At 33.5% G+C, this 17,307-nt stretch overlaps 1 protein-coding gene across 5 annotated transcripts in view; it reads left to right on the forward strand.

The window, feature by feature from the left end:
• The window catches only part of LOC126919812 (thrombospondin type-1 domain-containing protein 4-like), a 29,463-nt gene extending 12,236 nt beyond the window's left edge, over positions 1-17,227 (forward strand). For all 5 annotated transcript variants that reach the window (XM_050729416.1, XM_050729414.1, XM_050729419.1 and 2 more), the window contains 12 exons: positions 10,460-10,607; positions 13,577-13,743; positions 13,855-13,948; positions 14,041-14,089; positions 14,170-14,288; positions 14,463-14,592; positions 14,688-14,931; positions 15,096-15,296; positions 15,688-15,849; positions 16,067-16,243; positions 16,476-16,692; positions 16,791-17,227. In XM_050729416.1, the coding sequence (XP_050585373.1) occupies positions 10,460-10,607; positions 13,577-13,743; positions 13,855-13,948; positions 14,041-14,089; positions 14,170-14,288; positions 14,463-14,592; positions 14,688-14,931; positions 15,096-15,296; positions 15,688-15,849; positions 16,067-16,243; positions 16,476-16,692; positions 16,791-16,924 (1,842 nt within the window). In that variant the 3' untranslated portion in view covers positions 16,925-17,227. The remainder of the gene's footprint in view (positions 1-10,459; positions 10,608-13,576; positions 13,744-13,854; positions 13,949-14,040; positions 14,090-14,169; positions 14,289-14,462; positions 14,593-14,687; positions 14,932-15,095; positions 15,297-15,687; positions 15,850-16,066; positions 16,244-16,475; positions 16,693-16,790) is intronic.
• Positions 17,228-17,307: the final 80 nt, after the last annotated feature.

Consider the following 17,307-nt stretch of genomic DNA (forward strand, 5'->3'; position numbering starts at 1 on the left):
TTCTAATCCTTCATATATACTTCAGAATAATTAATTTACGTAAACATTGCTACACGATCATAAAACTCTTTTAAACTGGGAAGAGGTTTAATAACTCCATAATCTTCTGATAATTTGCGTCATTATTGCATTGTATAATTTCATGATAATTTCTTGTATTATGAATAAATTTATACTTTTATATTTAGTAATAAGTAAATAATTAGCTTTAGTCTTGATGTGCCTAATTTCTAAATTAAATTTTCCTCCACTCGACACACGACGATCATTTTGCTCTTACGCGCACGTTTTCTCGACTGACAGTAAGAAGATATTTATTCATGGGCTATCACTTTCCTGTCTCGTCTCTGTCCCAACGTTATGACACGCGCTTAGTGCAGGGTCACGATCACGCAGGTTACAATCATTGGACTTCTATTGCTCGTCGACCACGTGTCATAAGCTACTCGAGTCTCCATTGACTGTTTCCATATAATTCTTCATATTCTTCATGAGAATTTTTCAATATTCCGTCTTTCTATATAGATTTCTTAATTACATCTTGATAATTTTTAATAATTCAATTCTTACAATTTTCATTTTTCTTTAAACAGTACCACCCTATTTAATTAAATTACTAATTAATAATTAAAATATATGCAAAATATTAAATCGAAAAGAGTTTCAAAATTTGAGAAACAACAACATGCAAGCTGTCAAACGTTAATTCATTAGGAGCATCTAGATTGCTATTGCTATTACTGTAACCATCAGAGTATTACATTGAATATCTAAAATATTACACGTTCAAGTCCAATATCTAGATTTAATTAATACCAGAGATACATACTAATTTCTACAGATTATGCTCATAGCTAGAAACAGTTCAATAATATTTTAGTATCCAATTACCTATACAAGACCTTCCTCGATTATGCAGCCATGTCTTTTCACTCGTTAAGTATGCAACTCAAGCTTGCACAAGATATTATGATTAAATAAAAAATCGACTCGTTACTTCAGGAATCCGATACACACATCTTGCGCGCGAGTAAATTCAATTAAAATACGTTCTAACACTAGAATTTACAAAGGCAGGTATCAAAGATAATTACTTTAAATATTTTGTTTTTAATAATAATTATGTTTAGTATAACTTGCCAGCAAATATAAGCAATAGCCTTCCCCCCAAAAACATTTTTATTTAAAAAAATATATACTATTCTACATAACTTGAGAGTAATTCTAATATCTTAAATAAATAAAATATTTATGCATCATGATACGTATTATTTTATGGACAGACAAACACTTACGGGCAATAGTGTATTTCATTTGTAGTTTCCAGTAACAATTTCTATCGTCGAGGGAATGGTTTCTACGACGATGTCCGACTTCGCGATGACGATGCACGTGACCGCGCTTATTCGCCGGCTATCGGTTCTGCTTTCGCGTCTCATCCCTTTCTCATCTGGCGCATTACGAAGCGTGCACGCGTAACCGGCGCCAGCAAGCAGGTTGCAAACGCCTCGAGTTTCATTGCTCGCGCCAAGTGGAAGGATCGACGAGCGGGCGAGAAGAGCGAGACGTTTAGACGCACCTCTCTGCGCGCTTCGCCTTGTCGGACCACCGTGAAAAAGCATTTCGAATTCGCCGCGGAATCCGGTCTTATCGAGAAAAGTCAATTATATCCGGCGCGAGGAACTGGTTGAGAGGCGCGAAAAGAAGGATGGAATTCCTCAAATGATGAAACCTTTCTACAAATGTTTGATGTAACGTTATGTCAATTCAAAGATTTAAGAGAATAACGACATTTCAAAATACTTTGCTTCATTTTCTTGATTATTTTGTAAATAGATTAATTTTATTAATCTCATCAATTGTACTACAATTTCATTTTTTAGATTAATTTATTTGAGATAAAAGTAATATAGAAAATTAAAAATAAAACATTAAGTATGCATTGTTTTTGTAATCGGTGATGTATGTGGCGTAGTATTGATTACTTAATTTGTTTCCGATAAACGTAGATATGCTAGGAGAATTGGAAACAAAGGAGTTGTAGATTAGTGCGATCTATTGGATATAAAATGAGCATGAAACGAGTATGGTTGCGTAATTGGTATGTTATTGGTTACCTAATTTATTTAAATTAAACGTAGATATATAATAAAAAAAATTTGAAATAACAAATTTAATATGCAGATATTTTCGTTATTAGTACCGGGGAATAATTGAACGTCAGCACGTTTATGTCAATCTTATCAGTATAAAATACATGTGTATTGGTTAAATAAGGAAACAGCTTTCTGAACTGCATTACTGGACCACTTTAGTAACCGGTTTGTCTTGAAAACTTCTTATATTAAAATTGCGCCTACTACAATGAAGTTGTAGGATTCAGTCAAAAATTACTTATGAGATATTGTTGAGAATATAATAGGATAATTTATTACGACATAAACTAGAAATGTTTGTTGCTATAATAATTAAATATAATAAATATTGTGTAATATGTTACATGATAACAAGGTCTTCATTACGATAATTTGTAACTAGTACCAGTCTCTATTATCAGGAGAAATTCAACCTATTGCTAAACTAAGAATCTATATAATATAATTATATATTCTCATATTATTTATTCAATGATATGTATAATAAAACTCTTTCACCACTGTTATACTATTTTACCTATCTATTACATAAAATTAGATATATACATATATTAAATTATTAGGCATCATATTAAATTATAACATAATACTTCCTACGCTCCAAAACTGAATTTTATACTTAAAATTGGTCATTTAATTTCTTAGCTCCTTTAATTAACTACATTCATTATCTCCAACATAACACTACTAAAATTTCATAGGTTATCATTTTCCCAATTTTTTACCTTTATTCAAAAATTCGTTATTACTTATAGCAAGTTACACAAGGATTCATACATTCAAATATTTAATAAACTTTTAGTTAACTGTAACATTTTATCTTGATAAACGTTCTTAAATCGATCCTTATTGAAAAACCAGGGAGAGATAAACGATGCAAATTTATCTATCGGAAGTAGACAGGTGACACTAAGTGTGAGCGAGTTAGACTTTCGTATTTCACTGTGGACACGATAAATGGCGTCACGATGATCGGCATCGATAACGCGTAGCATCAGAATCGAGTTCGACGTTTATTCTTGTTGCGTTATTTTGGTAGACACTAGAACGGTTTAATCCTCATCGTCGTGGATCCGAAGCATAATGCCGAACCTGCAGGGTTCTTCGTAGAACCACGATGATTCATTAGGCCCTTTTGAAACCGATTATTAATTAGCTGCTTATCTTAATGACCGCACAACTTTCGACCGTCATTTTTGTATTTATAATATCCATTACGATGTATGACACATCGTGACACTTTATATGAAATATTTGCAAGAAGTAGAAAGTAGGATTTCTCTACAATCTTCCTTGGAAAATAATCCTATATTAAACCAATATTTAAATGAAGCAAAATCTCAAGTTCATATCACCTTCATAAGCAATATCCGAATTGCGAATCTACAGTCTTAAAACAGGTCAAATTTTAGCAACGAAGTCATGGCGTTGGAACAGTCTTCGGACCAAGAAATCCATAAATTTCATTTTTTATTCGAATGTATTTTCTTTAAATGTTTTTCTTAGAAATACACTTCGTAGCAAAAAAGATTTAAGAAGTAGACAGACATATCTCATCGCAGAATGATGCTCTATTTTTACGTGACCAGTCTACTAATACGAGTAACCTACTAAATCTAACGATTTTAACGTGGTTAGCATAGCTTGCGCTTAATTAACTCGTAATTGAAAGATGCGTCTCACCACCGTGTATACAACGATGATAAAAATACTCATAGCGTTGTGAGCCATACAGGAGCCTTGATTTTCACAGGAATCAAATCTGCACACGTGGTTCCTGAAACGAACGGGTACAAGGTACACGTGAACGCAAACTGCTTTATCGTAGTGTAAACACCTGGTGTGGCCTCGTATGAGCTGCTTGTAAATGTTGCTCGAGAGAATTACGGCTCGCTTATTACAAGTTAACGGGCACGACGTAATTTAATGTGCTTTAACACCTCCACGGATTTATGCTACCCGCTGCATGTGACTGTACAAATGCATATGCGTGTATTTTTCTAAAAGTATCGCGAAACCTTGTGACACGTATGCGTTACGTATATACACGCATACAGAACTATGTGGCGTATTGTGGCTTTGTCGTTTATTTCAAGTCACTACCGCTACGCCATAAATCTCGATGTAATATTTTTGGTCGTGTAACGAATGGCTGATCCGTAAAGTTTGGAAATTAACGAATAGTAAGGATGTGCGATTCTTTCGCGATGAAGTATCGTGGAATTCTGTGTGAAAGATACTTTGCGTGATAGAGAGGGGGAAGAGAGAAAGGAAGTTTAATTCTGTGCACTGTGATTTGAAGTTTCCTATTTTTATATGCAAATTAACGCTTTCTTTGAATGATAAGAAAAATTCAGCTCTGTGTGTTACGATTTTTAAAAATTTTAGTCGCCATTGTATTCTTCCAAAACCTTTTTCGTGGTTTTTCTAATCTTCCTTAATCTGAATGATAAGGGTGTAGTCTTCTTTCTTATTGCGATTTAGTGTAAAAGGTATAGTGATAAGAAAAAAAGAAGAATGAAGATGGAAATTCAATGTCATATGTTACTTTTAGAAACTTTTATAAAGTCTAAAAATGTGAAATAAAAGGAGACACTCTACAAAAAGTTCAAAAAGCAGTCTCTTCGAAAGAAAGTATCTAAACACGATACTGTACCGATCGAGTCTTTCGAATGAATTATTGCGTTTTCTAGTCTAGCGCGTGGTTCGTTACGTAATTAAGGGATTCCATAAATTTCTTCATAACCATAATCCCACGAAGATGTTTGTAAATCAAGGCCGTTGTCATAAATACAAATCCGAGATAACGATCGACCAGAGATAACATTAAGATCCGGTGTTCGTGCGCATTACGCCTGACCCTTGTTGTTAATATCGAGGTAATCGAGGGACCTGTTTCACGTGGTTTGACATTATCGAACGGTAATCGAGAAAGGTCCGCGCCACTCGCATTGTTCCCTTCTACACCCTGTCCGATGCATAAATTCGCTCATGCGATATTCATACAATTAACATCAAGCAGTGGCCAAGGTGTAGCATATAAGCGGCGAAGTAACTTGACATTCATCCTGGGTTAATCCAATCAAAGAGTCGAGGAGTGTCAGTTAGGGCGCGGCTTTATATGCACGTTACTGATTAGCTTTTACTGAAAAAAATAAGTGTCGCGCTACAACGGAATAGCGTCGCGTTCAGCTCTAGCGGATATCAAGGACGTAGTCATTAGACGTCGCTAAAAAAACGAACTGACAGTCAGAAGAGCTTTTTCGATCGTTTAATTTTATAGGCAGCTGTTTCACGTGAAGTTTGATATTTGTTTGATGTGCGACCCTCTCAGAAGCGAAACCTATCAATTTCAATTTTTATTAATTTCTCAATTTCATTACATAAGTGCAAAGATTCATGTCAGCTTCAATCCTATAAACTGGGCATTTTTAAATGTAAATCATGTATAGTATTTTGATAATATGATATATTATATCCGTCATATGATACAGTATTACAGTAATGAAATTTTTAGTTTGATTTATAAATTACTTTCTTAAAAATCTCAAATTGATCGATATCAGAGTGTTAGTGAATTTTCCGATTTCATTATCCAGCTACCGAATGACTTGACTTTAAAACCAAATCACAAATAACTTGCTATTTGTAAGTTTATTTATTATAAGAAGATATTATGAACAGATAACCACAAATTCCGCGATAAATTTAAAAAGAGGTAGTCCTAATGTACATATAATCAATTTACTCTATTCTTCAATTGATAAAATAAATTAGTATGACATCTACGCCGCTTATATTTCAGTTTATAAGGAATGTCTCATAAAAGCCACCGATATAAAGTTACAGTAATATGATTAAATTCGGCAGGAAAATAAATAATCAATAACAAATTAAACTCATAACTAGATCTCATAAACTAGATATACCTATCCGTTCATAAAATTCCATTAAGGCATCGATAAACGTCCAATATCATTCCTGGCCTGCCGGCGAGATCGACGCATTCCCAAATTGCGAAACTGCGTACTGAAATAGAACCAAATTTTCAAGAAAGCCATCAGAGCACTATTAATCGTCCAATCAAATAGTGGTAATAGATACGGAGTTCCAGATCCGACCTGAATCACCATCGAAGCACTTGCTCATACGTGGCCATGTGGTCTTCGCTGTAATTTATACTCGTCTTTCGCGTCCCATATACCGATTCTACGCCCATGCAACATTAATCCCACGTACGGAGACTAAAAGCAATTTAACATACAATCCCTTATCATCTTAATCTTCTGTAACTTCATCAACCACGAGATAGAAAACATTCGTGCGTATACAATCACAAATATGTGCAGTCACAATATCCTTCGAATTTCCTTTCGCAACGTTATTTTCAATTTATTGATACCCCACCTACTGACAAACAGAAATTACGTCCTTACTATATTATACAACGTGCACAGGAATAGAGAGACTCCTTCTAAGAAATCATTGCAATTTTTCTTTCTACGCTTGATCAAAGTCGCAAATAACAGAGACGTTTACGAGACACGAATATTAATCGTATCCGCCACGGTACAACCCGAGAGTTATAAATCTACGCACAATCCTTTTACTTACTAAGGCTTTTTAGTTTTTCTGTGTGGTTATTGTTAGAAATATTAATTTTGATTTATGCGTTTTACATTACCAGTTATGACAAATGATAAAGTTCTAACAAATTTTTTAAGATCAAAGAAAAGATTAATCGCAAGAAATTATAGATTAATCAAATGAATATGATACTTACGAAAAGATATTAATCATTAGCAAAATCAATGTGAAAGGATCTCTGTCTTGATCCTGTTTAGCATTAATCGTGTAGAGTAGCAAAATATTCTATTGAAGATCTAAACTTTGCTTAAGACTGCCATCCTGCAAATCTTTTTTAACAATGAATCAAATATATCTTATACAGTATATTGAAATAAGAATTTATGTTTATGTTACAATCCCTTTTTTCGATTTTTTACGTTTATCGAAATAAGAATTAATATTGGATCGTCTGAAAAATTCATTCCGAAGTACATTTCCATTTTCGATAATTCATCCTTCCAGAACCTTTCAGGTTTTTCGGCGAAAAACTTTTCAGCACGATTTTTCATGTCGATCAAATTTCTTAAAAATCGGAATGAACTTTCCGGGCAATTCAATATATTTGCCCGTTCTCAACATATAAATAAAATACCGCTGGTATTGCTTTTATTGTGCAAAACTTTAAATCAGAATGAAATCTATAAATAATTTAGTTACAAGTATAATCAAAACGGTTAGCAGTCCTAAGATAGTAATCGGTGTAGTTATTCGATACTTTAATTTATGACTCCTCTATGCTTATTCTACATGTTAACCTTGTTGTATCTCTATACGCATGCTACAGAATACATTTTTACATTGTAAATTTACACGAGTATCTACTTTAAATGTATTATTGTGAAACTGTTTTGTTAAAATTCCATAACCTTTAATTTGCGTCTCGCATTCCAGCTAACATCGCATGTATATAGTAAACGAATGAGGTGACTTATATCCAAGTATGCACAATTGTTAAACACATCAAGATACAATAATTGCCATAGGTCGCTATATGATCTTATATCGCAACTTGAGACCTCTAATAATGGGTCACATAACGTTAAACGATTAACATTATACGTCAGCTGACGTGAAGCAACCCCCACAACCAACATACTATATGGAACAACATTTTCTTAGCCAAGCACGTAATAATATTCAATTACCATTCCCTTCAAGTACATATTATCGGTTTTCTAGAAAAATTGTATATGTCAATAATCACCAGTCTTGTGATATCTGTGGAAATTCATAATAGAAATGAGCTACTTAATAAAATAGGAGTGTTATATGTGTAATTACCTAATAAAACATCTCTAAGAAAAAGAATTTACAATCCAAAATAGGGTTGTTTCAGCTCTTCTACGCATAGTGAGTTATAATCTATAAACAATATTTTTTTTAAACTTTCAAAATTTAAATATTATTAATATTAAGGTTATCAGAGTTGAGAAAATGATAAATTGCAATGTTTCATAAAAATTCACAAATTTACGATCATGTATCCTTGGTGGTGTAAATGATCTTTAAAATATATCGATAAAAGTTCTTTTTCTTCTATTATACATTTTTCCCACTCATCATTTTGATTTCCAGGTAAAAAATAAAAAATGGGTAAAAAATTATTTTATTACTGAATCATTGAGTAATTAATAATATCTTGCATTAATTTGAATTCCTTGAGAAATTTATTTTTCTCATTCACGTTTTCCACTAAACCTATATGAACAAGACACAGTTAGTCATTTCTTTAATAAAAGCAATATACATTCGAAACACCATAACTCAAAGGAACTTCGAATAACCACTTTTGCTTTTTCGATCGTTACGTTCGGATCGCCCACGAAGCGATCCACGATTTCCGGTGCACTCGACACGTCGCGATTCAGAGGCCACACGACAAAGTGCAGCTGGCTTTCGGACACACGCGGAGGAACGCGACGTAGCTAAATTTATGCCGTGACAGCCATAATTTCACGACGGTTTTACACGTCCAAACACGTGTCCTGGCACGCGTGTTGTGACTTACTAATTCGCGTCGCGGACTTACATTTGAAATCTTCGATTCGATCACGAAACTCTTGTTTGCACAGACGACACGCTAAGTACTCACGTGTGCAAACACTCTTTCTGTTTTTACTAATTGTTCCCTAAGAATAGTTCGTTGACTGATCAGCAGCGACTGGCAATCAAACAAATTCGTGATATAGAGACATCTCCGATTGCATGGGCGGACAAATGGTTATCCATAGCAGCAGAACGAATTTCGTTTAACTAATGGGACTCTACCGAATACTCTGTGTTTAATGATATTGATGATTTCCTTAACTTTCACTTAGTTTTCATTTTCAACTGATATTCTTAGATCTAAATGATCCATAAGAGCTTAAGGTTAATTATATTAATTAGAACTTTTATGTATTTGATTTTAACTCTTTTAGGGTTAGATTTCTTTTAGACTGTGGAAAAATTTCATTTTATCCGTTATTAATAATAGAAGCACATCTTTCCTGATATTTTCGTAAAGAAGTCATAACACGCTTCAAATCGGTTTAGTTTTACCGAAGGAAATATATTTATCATTTAGTTAATTAAAAACTGGTCAAAGTAGAATGATTAAACATATTATATTCTTCGCTAAAAATTTCCATGCTATCCAATCCATATATAAAATTTAAATTGAAATTAAGTAATCGGAAATGTAACCATCTGTGACTCAACGATATTACCTAAAGGAACTAACGAGATCTTATTAGAATTAATTTAATTGTTTTCTTTAATGAAGTTTTCAAGATTGTCGTTATCTTGTGTACATTCTATTTTAGAAAGCAAGAACAAAGAACGCAGCAAGTAGCTTTTACAGACCTGCTCTTTTTAGAAAATATATATATAGTCGTTGAATAAGGGAGGCTTAATGTATTTGTCTGGCAAATCCTATTTATTTTCTGACTCACAGAAAGAGTTAAAGAAAACTTCTTATAAAATGTTCTTTATTATCTCCTAACCGTTGTCTTTTTATTGGATCTTTATCGTTGCTTCTGAAAAGTCTGTCGAATATTTTGCGCTGAATACGAAAAGAGTCGAGCTCGTAGTATTTATAGACAATGAAACTGCATGTTGCTTCGTGAAAAAAAAAACCAAAAAAATATCGAGTTCAGAGTCATGGTACGAGCCCAGCCCGATAATAAAAGCCAAAAGATATTTATCACGAGTACCAATGTATTGCAATGCAAGCAATGTGCCTGACAAAACGAGCGTAACGCTTTCCATTACTTTTGTTAGCACAATCTGATTGCTTCCTCATCGAGAGCGTACAAACGTGTTATTACTTCCGTGTCATTCCTGCTTCCCTCCGACAATGTTGTGCTTTGTCGCTTTCTGATCAATTTTGTTACAGGGTGCTGTACTCGAAAGCTAATGAAAGTAAAACAAAATAACATTACGTTATTTATATTATTATATAACTAGACTGTGACGCTTCCCATTATATTCATCGCTTTAACGTATTCAAATACTATTATTTCAATTCCAAAGAGTTATTCAAATGCGTTCCAAGATTTATCATGTACATGTAATAAATATTCAGAATATAAAATATAATAACTAAAGATTTAGTTGTGTTACAATTGATTTATTAAAAATATTTCAATAAATTGCAATATGCGATACTGATTAATCTCCATCTGTATTTGTAGTGTTTCTGGAGTTTCTGCGGTGGGCACTTAATCGACGGGATTTTCACGGAACCGACCTTGGAACGGGGTTATAACTTGGTGGCCACGGTTCCCCGAGGTGCTGTAGTTCTGAACGTGACACAGTTACGTCATACGGAGAATTATTTGGGTACGATATCATATATTTACCGTGCGGCGCATCATGTTACAAAAATACTCTGATGTCTCTGTAACAAGAGAAAATCTTCATTTATCACAATCTTAACAAGAAGATAAATTGTAATTTATAAAACGTACGGAAGTTCGACAACAATGGCGTGAAAGCGTCACACGGTATAATGTAACGAGATAATAAAGGTGAATAAAGTGGAGCAAAGACGAAAGCATATAACAAAGAGAAATAATAAAAGAGGAGAGAACACGAACGATAGTTACACGGAATATTGGATCAGTCTGATAGCGTGGAATCTCGTTCGTGTGCAACAAAATGATTCTAATGAAGTGTGCCAGTAAGCAAATAGTCGTGGCGATTGTTCGCGATTGCGAGCAATCAGCTGCGCCTGTCCGCGATCCCTCTTTATTGTCAATACGAGATCTTCTATCACGAAGAATTCATCCTATTTCAGAGGCGTTGTCGTGCTCTTGGCATCAACCCTTGTATAATCTAATCTCTGGACATGCGCGTTAAGTGGAACGTAAATGAAACGCAGTAGCCATTCACCTGACACACAATACGTGCTCGTAGCTTTGTCCCTTGATTCGTTCTGACACACGGTATTGAAGTAATCGCATGAACTGTCGGGTTTCTTGCACCGGTGTAACCTGTTCGATGCTATTGTATTGGAATTCTTTTTACAAATTTTTTCTGTAATATGTTTTATTCGTTCTGATCCTTATCTGTGATTATACTATCGTGGCTTATGAAGGCTTGAATACAATAGATTTGAATATCATTGAATTTTTGTTACTTTCTATTTATTGAGTTATTTGGAAAATTTGTCGTGAAATTTAAAATTAACATATCATTAAAATATGCGTTGTAACTTTTGCTATTTGCCAGGTAGGCTTATAATTCATAACTGCTTTTCCGAGAAATTTGTGTCTCCTTGATTGAATTCCTTGAAGTAGTTACTGCAGGCTTATGGAGTATCCAGTTTCATGTTATGAAAAATATGTTTTGTAAAGATTAGAATGTGAATAGGATGGAGTAAATCCTTGAAAATGGATAAATTCTCATAAATGAATAAATTCTCTATATGAATATTAATGACTTTTTAGATGTTTTACTTGTTCAGATGTATAGGAAGTTTTTCTTTCTTGTTGTAAAATGATACTCCTTCTATTAACAAGTACTAGAACTTCATCTTAAAAAACGTTACGATTTTTTCGAACGACACAGTATTTATTTATTTGCTTTGCTAATATTTATTTATTTATTTGCTAAACTCTTTAGTATATATGGTTAGTTAATTGTGAATGAGTATTGACTGTATTAACAGAAGCTTGAAAGTAGTTTGGGGGCTAAATATTCAATCACTCAAAAATTATACCATAGATCGTACGGTTTATTTTCTGAACGGGAAAGTGTTATGTCTTAAAGGTGACACATACGTTTAATATAAAGCTTCACAGAATTTCAATACAATTGGCAATATCAGTAAGCACCTTATGCAAACAGTAGATCCAACATATGCCTTCGTCGCTCAAGAGATGTGAAATTCAAACGAATCAATATAGAAAAGCAGTCGCGGTCAAGAATAATCCTTTATGGGAATGTTGTAAGAATTTAAGCGAACCCAAGTTAAATAACCTAAGTTAAATAGTATTCCATAAGAAAAAACAAATGGCGATCTTACGCAAAGTTTGTAAGACGGTTAACAAATCTTCCAAAAAGGACTTCTTTTTCTGCATTTAACTGTATTTAGTACAAACTATATTTTTGTTCTTTTCTTCTAATCCTACCCATAAATTATTTGAAAATTTTTCTTTTTAAAATCAACGTTGTTTGTTTCTAGTTTCCACGTAGTTAGCCCCTTGAACTACATTCAACGTGAATTATATAAATTGATTCGGTCGTAAAGTCGATCACGAACATTTACAAGCTATAATTCTTACCTAAACGATGCTATTCAAGACTTCCACAATAGATCGAATCGGTCGATGTGTCATAGATTTTTAAAAAAGATTACACAGGTTATATTATTTCTATTCGAGCAGTTGCTCTTTCGATCTCAAAGAAACAGCTATGTAGGTGTGAAATAACGGGAAATGTATGGGACGTATAATAATGTGAATAATTACGTATTTATTACGAATCCTCGACGTTGCGAATGCAACTCGAAACAGGTTCGAACGTTTTATTGGTGATAAAAGCTGCAAGTGTGGACATTTCATGGCAAATATCTAATTACGGATACATATCATGAACTAGGCTTCAAAATAATGGAAAAGGAAATCTAGGTTGATAGAACAAGATGTGGTTATTGAGTAACAAAAATTTGTAAAAATTATCTATTAAATGATTTTGATATTATTTCAATAAATTTACATTTACAATATAAAGCAATGACTTAAACGAAGTTTTTATTACAGTTCTTGTAAAGTAAAATATGTTACTCATTCAGATTACGTATCTCTTGTATTTAAAATGAAAGTGAAGTAATTTGTATTCACTGTTATTATCACGTTAATGTTTCGTTTAATCAAACCTGAAGAGAGTTGAAAGAGATGCAGTGGATAACTAACGTATACGTCATGTAGTAAATGATTCGTTTATATTTCTAATGTCTCGTATCGCATACACTGCGTCCAGCATTTCTCACATGCAAACGCCGTGAATGACTCTCCGTTTCCGTTTCATTACCCGAGTGACCACACAATTTAATTTCGAACGTGACAATTCCGCGAAGTAATTATTAACGGGACCAACTGAATGCTAATGCCTTTCAACGCTTCATCGCACTGGACGTGCCATCCCGATTTTTGCGAAAACAAGTTCAATTCGTTTAGGAACTACAAATGTGGTAAATGTAATTGGAAAATTAATTATATCTTTTCCTAGAATTACTAACTTTATTAATGTATTATCATTAATTTTTAATGTATAAATCCGTCACGCATCGTTATTTCTGTTTTTAGCGGTCAAGTTGCAGGATGGTAGCTATTTGTTTAATGGAAATTACAGCATCAGTTTGTCTGGTAAATATCAGGCAGCTGGAACTACTTTCGTTTATTTTCGTCAAGGTTCTCAGAATTTGGAAAGTTTCTCTGCCATTGGACCATTAGAAGAACCTATTGATGTTATGGTAAATAAATTGTTGTAATAGAAATAAGCAGAATAACAAAATATTATACTTGAAAGTGAGAAGTACGCTATATAGAATGAAAAAATAAATCCATTAATATTTTCAAATTAGGTTTTGTACCAAGAACCGAATCCTGGGATTGTATATCGATACATTATCCCCGGAAGTGCACCATCTCCAAACATTCATCTTGGACATAAACCAGGTATAACAGTTTCTTGAAAATATATAAAAATTGATTGTCGATACATTGTCGCCCTCTGTAATAATTATAATATAAAGTAATTCTATTTTCAGTTTCTAACAAAGCTGGTGAACCCATTTTATCGGCGATACCTCATAGGAAGTAAGGGTTCTTACACAATTAACATTTCAATACCATTTTTCAATCGCATTAATTATTAAAGAGTATTTATTATTCTTTAGAATAGATGTTGCTTCTGCTAATGATGGAACGCAAGCATATCTTCCAAGACGATACAAAAAAAGGAAATTCTTTTGGAAAGCAAGCGGTTATACCGAGTGTAGTAGAACTTGTGGTGGAGGTAGGAATATTATATAATTAAATTTAGCTTAGACATGTTATAGAGATATTGTATACCTTATAAAATAATAACAATTTATATATATACATTATAAATATAAATTGTATAAAGCATATATATACATAACTTGTAAATTAATAACAAATATCTTTTTCTACCTGTCTGTAAAAAAAGGTGTCCAAATGTTGAGGTATGTATGTACAAGGGAACACACGCAGGCTCCAGTGCCTGACAAGAGGTGTCATACGTTGGAAAAGCCACGAGAAACTCAAGTAAAATGCAATACTACACCTTGTCCTCCCAAGTGAGTACAATTCCTATTTCCTTACCTTTAGTTTTAATAAAAGAATTTTGTGTTTTACATATTGCCATAAATTACGTTTTACATTTGTTATTAAGATGGAGAGCCGGTCCGTGGGGTGTTTGTTCGGTTACGTGCGGTAGCGGTAATCGTTTGAGAGACGTAGAATGCGTACAAGAAATAACGCCATCACTAGTAATGAGAATAGCTGATGGCGCCTGCACGGAGCCGAATATTCTTCCTACTACTGAGATTTGCGAAATGCCACAGTGTGAATTCGACACGAAAGCAGCGACGACAACTTTACCGCCATCACAATGGAGCGTGGGCACATGGTCATCAGTAAGTTTCTACTTTACACAATCTTTTGAGAAATTGCCTGATTAAAAGCCAAATCAATTTCAAAGGCAATCAAGCGAAGAAAGTACATATATGGCATTATAAAAATAAAATAGCGGACGTTTAGATGATTTGAAATACGAATTTAATTGCTTCTTCTTTGAAAGTGCTCCACAACTTGTGGTCCAGGTAAAAGAACAAGAACTGCGACCTGCGTCACTCACGGACCTCCGTGTGATCTCGAAGTGAAGCCTATTACTCAAGATGCTTGTGATTTGGGACCTTGTTCCATTAAATCACCGCAAACAAACGCCATTTCAACTAGACTTCAAAGTCCACAATGGTTGTACAGTGAATGGTCTGATGGGGTAGGAACTATTTTACTTTCGTGTTGTTCATAGAAGATAGAAAAGGCGATTAAGATTTCAGAAACTTATGATTCTCTGTAATAGAATTCTAATATATTATAATGTAATATAATACTATATATAATAATAAAACATACATAATTAGAATTCTGTTATAATCAATCCTTCTGGTATAAAATCCTTTTATACCTATTAGAATCCGATATAATATAAGAAAGTGTCTTCACAACAAAGTGGATAGATATAAGAGAATCAATTTGAATTTCTTTTTATACGGTTGCTCTTGTCTAGTTATTAAAGATTTCAAAATTTTATTATCTTTTATCCTTCTACTCTGTATGAATGCTACATATTTTGGGAAAAGTATAGTATTTTTTACTGATCTGTACAGTGCTCAGCCGAATGTGGAGTTGGCTTGCAGACGAGGAAGATCTTCTGCGAAAAAAGTCCAGAGGAAGGATTTTGCGACCAATCGACAAGACCAGAATCATCAAGAACCTGTTCCAGCAACAGAACCTGTAGTGGACAATGGTTTACGGGACCCTGGACCGCGGTAGGTTCAAATAACATAGATAAAGAGAATAATACATTAACATTAAGTTAAGTAGGTTACTCCGATCTTGTTACAAAGGCTATATAATTTTTATTTTTCGGAGAATAGAATTTATTTAAATCTCTCTATTACAAATCTCGTATTGTAAATACTAATTCTGAATTCAAATCCAAGAATGGAAATCTGGTAGACTGTATAAATATTCTTCTTCCAATAGTGTTCTACAGAATGTGATTCAGGCGAACAAGTTAGAGAAGTGGTGTGCATAACGATACTTCGTGGGTCGCTCCGTGTTGTTCTGGACATGAACTGTCCCGCAAACAAACCGGAAACGAGAAGATCCTGCAGCGGTCCACCTTGTACATCCTCGTGGTTTATATCAGATTGGACAGAAGTAATTTAAAGTCACTTATGTATAACTAAAAAAAAAAAAATCTTTAACCTAACATTAAATTCAAATATGAAACCTTCTAAAATTGTCACTCAGTTTTCAACCATATATTTATATTCCAATCAAATTTTCTTCTTAGTGGTTTTAAGAAAATATACGTATACAAAACATATTCCGAGTTATAAAATTCATAGTCTGGTAATTGCTATGTAAATTTATTTTCCACTCATTTTAGTGTTCTCGATCGTGCGGAAAAGGCATTCAAAAGAGAGAAGTAAGGTGTTTGAACAGAGAAGGTCAACCACCTGAGCATCACGAGCTTCATTGTAAGGAAAAGGATCGTCCTATATCTCGACGAACCTGCAACGATTATCCTTGTAAGGACGACGTTCACAGATCTGAAAATCAACATACAGTCCTGCAAGTTCAAAACGATCCAGAAATCTCAAATGGTATTTTATATCTTATTACAATTGTCAAACATATGATTATTACGCTTCAAGTATGATAAACTGTATTGGAAAATTTTTATTATTCTACGTATTTTTAGTTCTCGACGAAAATCCACTTTGCAAGGACAGTACAACAAATTGCAACTTAGTGGCGCAAGCACGACTCTGCACTTACCAATTTTATCACCAACTGTGTTGTCAATCGTGTTCCAAGAAGGAAGAATTCGAATGAGATTTTTTCACCGCTAACCAAATGTATTTTTAATGCAAATTTAACACTTCGATGAATGATTACACTCAGAAATCGAATCATCGAAGGTAGCCTTATGATATTATATGTGTTGCTATAGATTTACTGATCCCTGCACTGCCTGATGGAATTTTTAATGTCAATTTTTAGGTATAGAAATAATAGGTATTCGTCCCTCTAAAGAAAACACACAAAAATTGTTCCTTTAGAGAATCTATAAAGTTCATAAACATATTGACGTATTAAGCTTTTGTAACGAATAATAAATTATAACATTTTCAATAACGTTTTATAATGTTTAAAAAGTGAATTATTTATCGAATCACATAGCTTTAATTTTTATTTTATAGAGACGACGGTATTAA

The sequence above is a fragment of the Bombus affinis genome, chromosome 8 (genome assembly GCF_024516045.1).
Source record: "Bombus affinis isolate iyBomAffi1 chromosome 8, iyBomAffi1.2, whole genome shotgun sequence".
NCBI lineage: Eukaryota > Metazoa > Arthropoda > Insecta > Hymenoptera > Apidae > Bombus > Bombus affinis.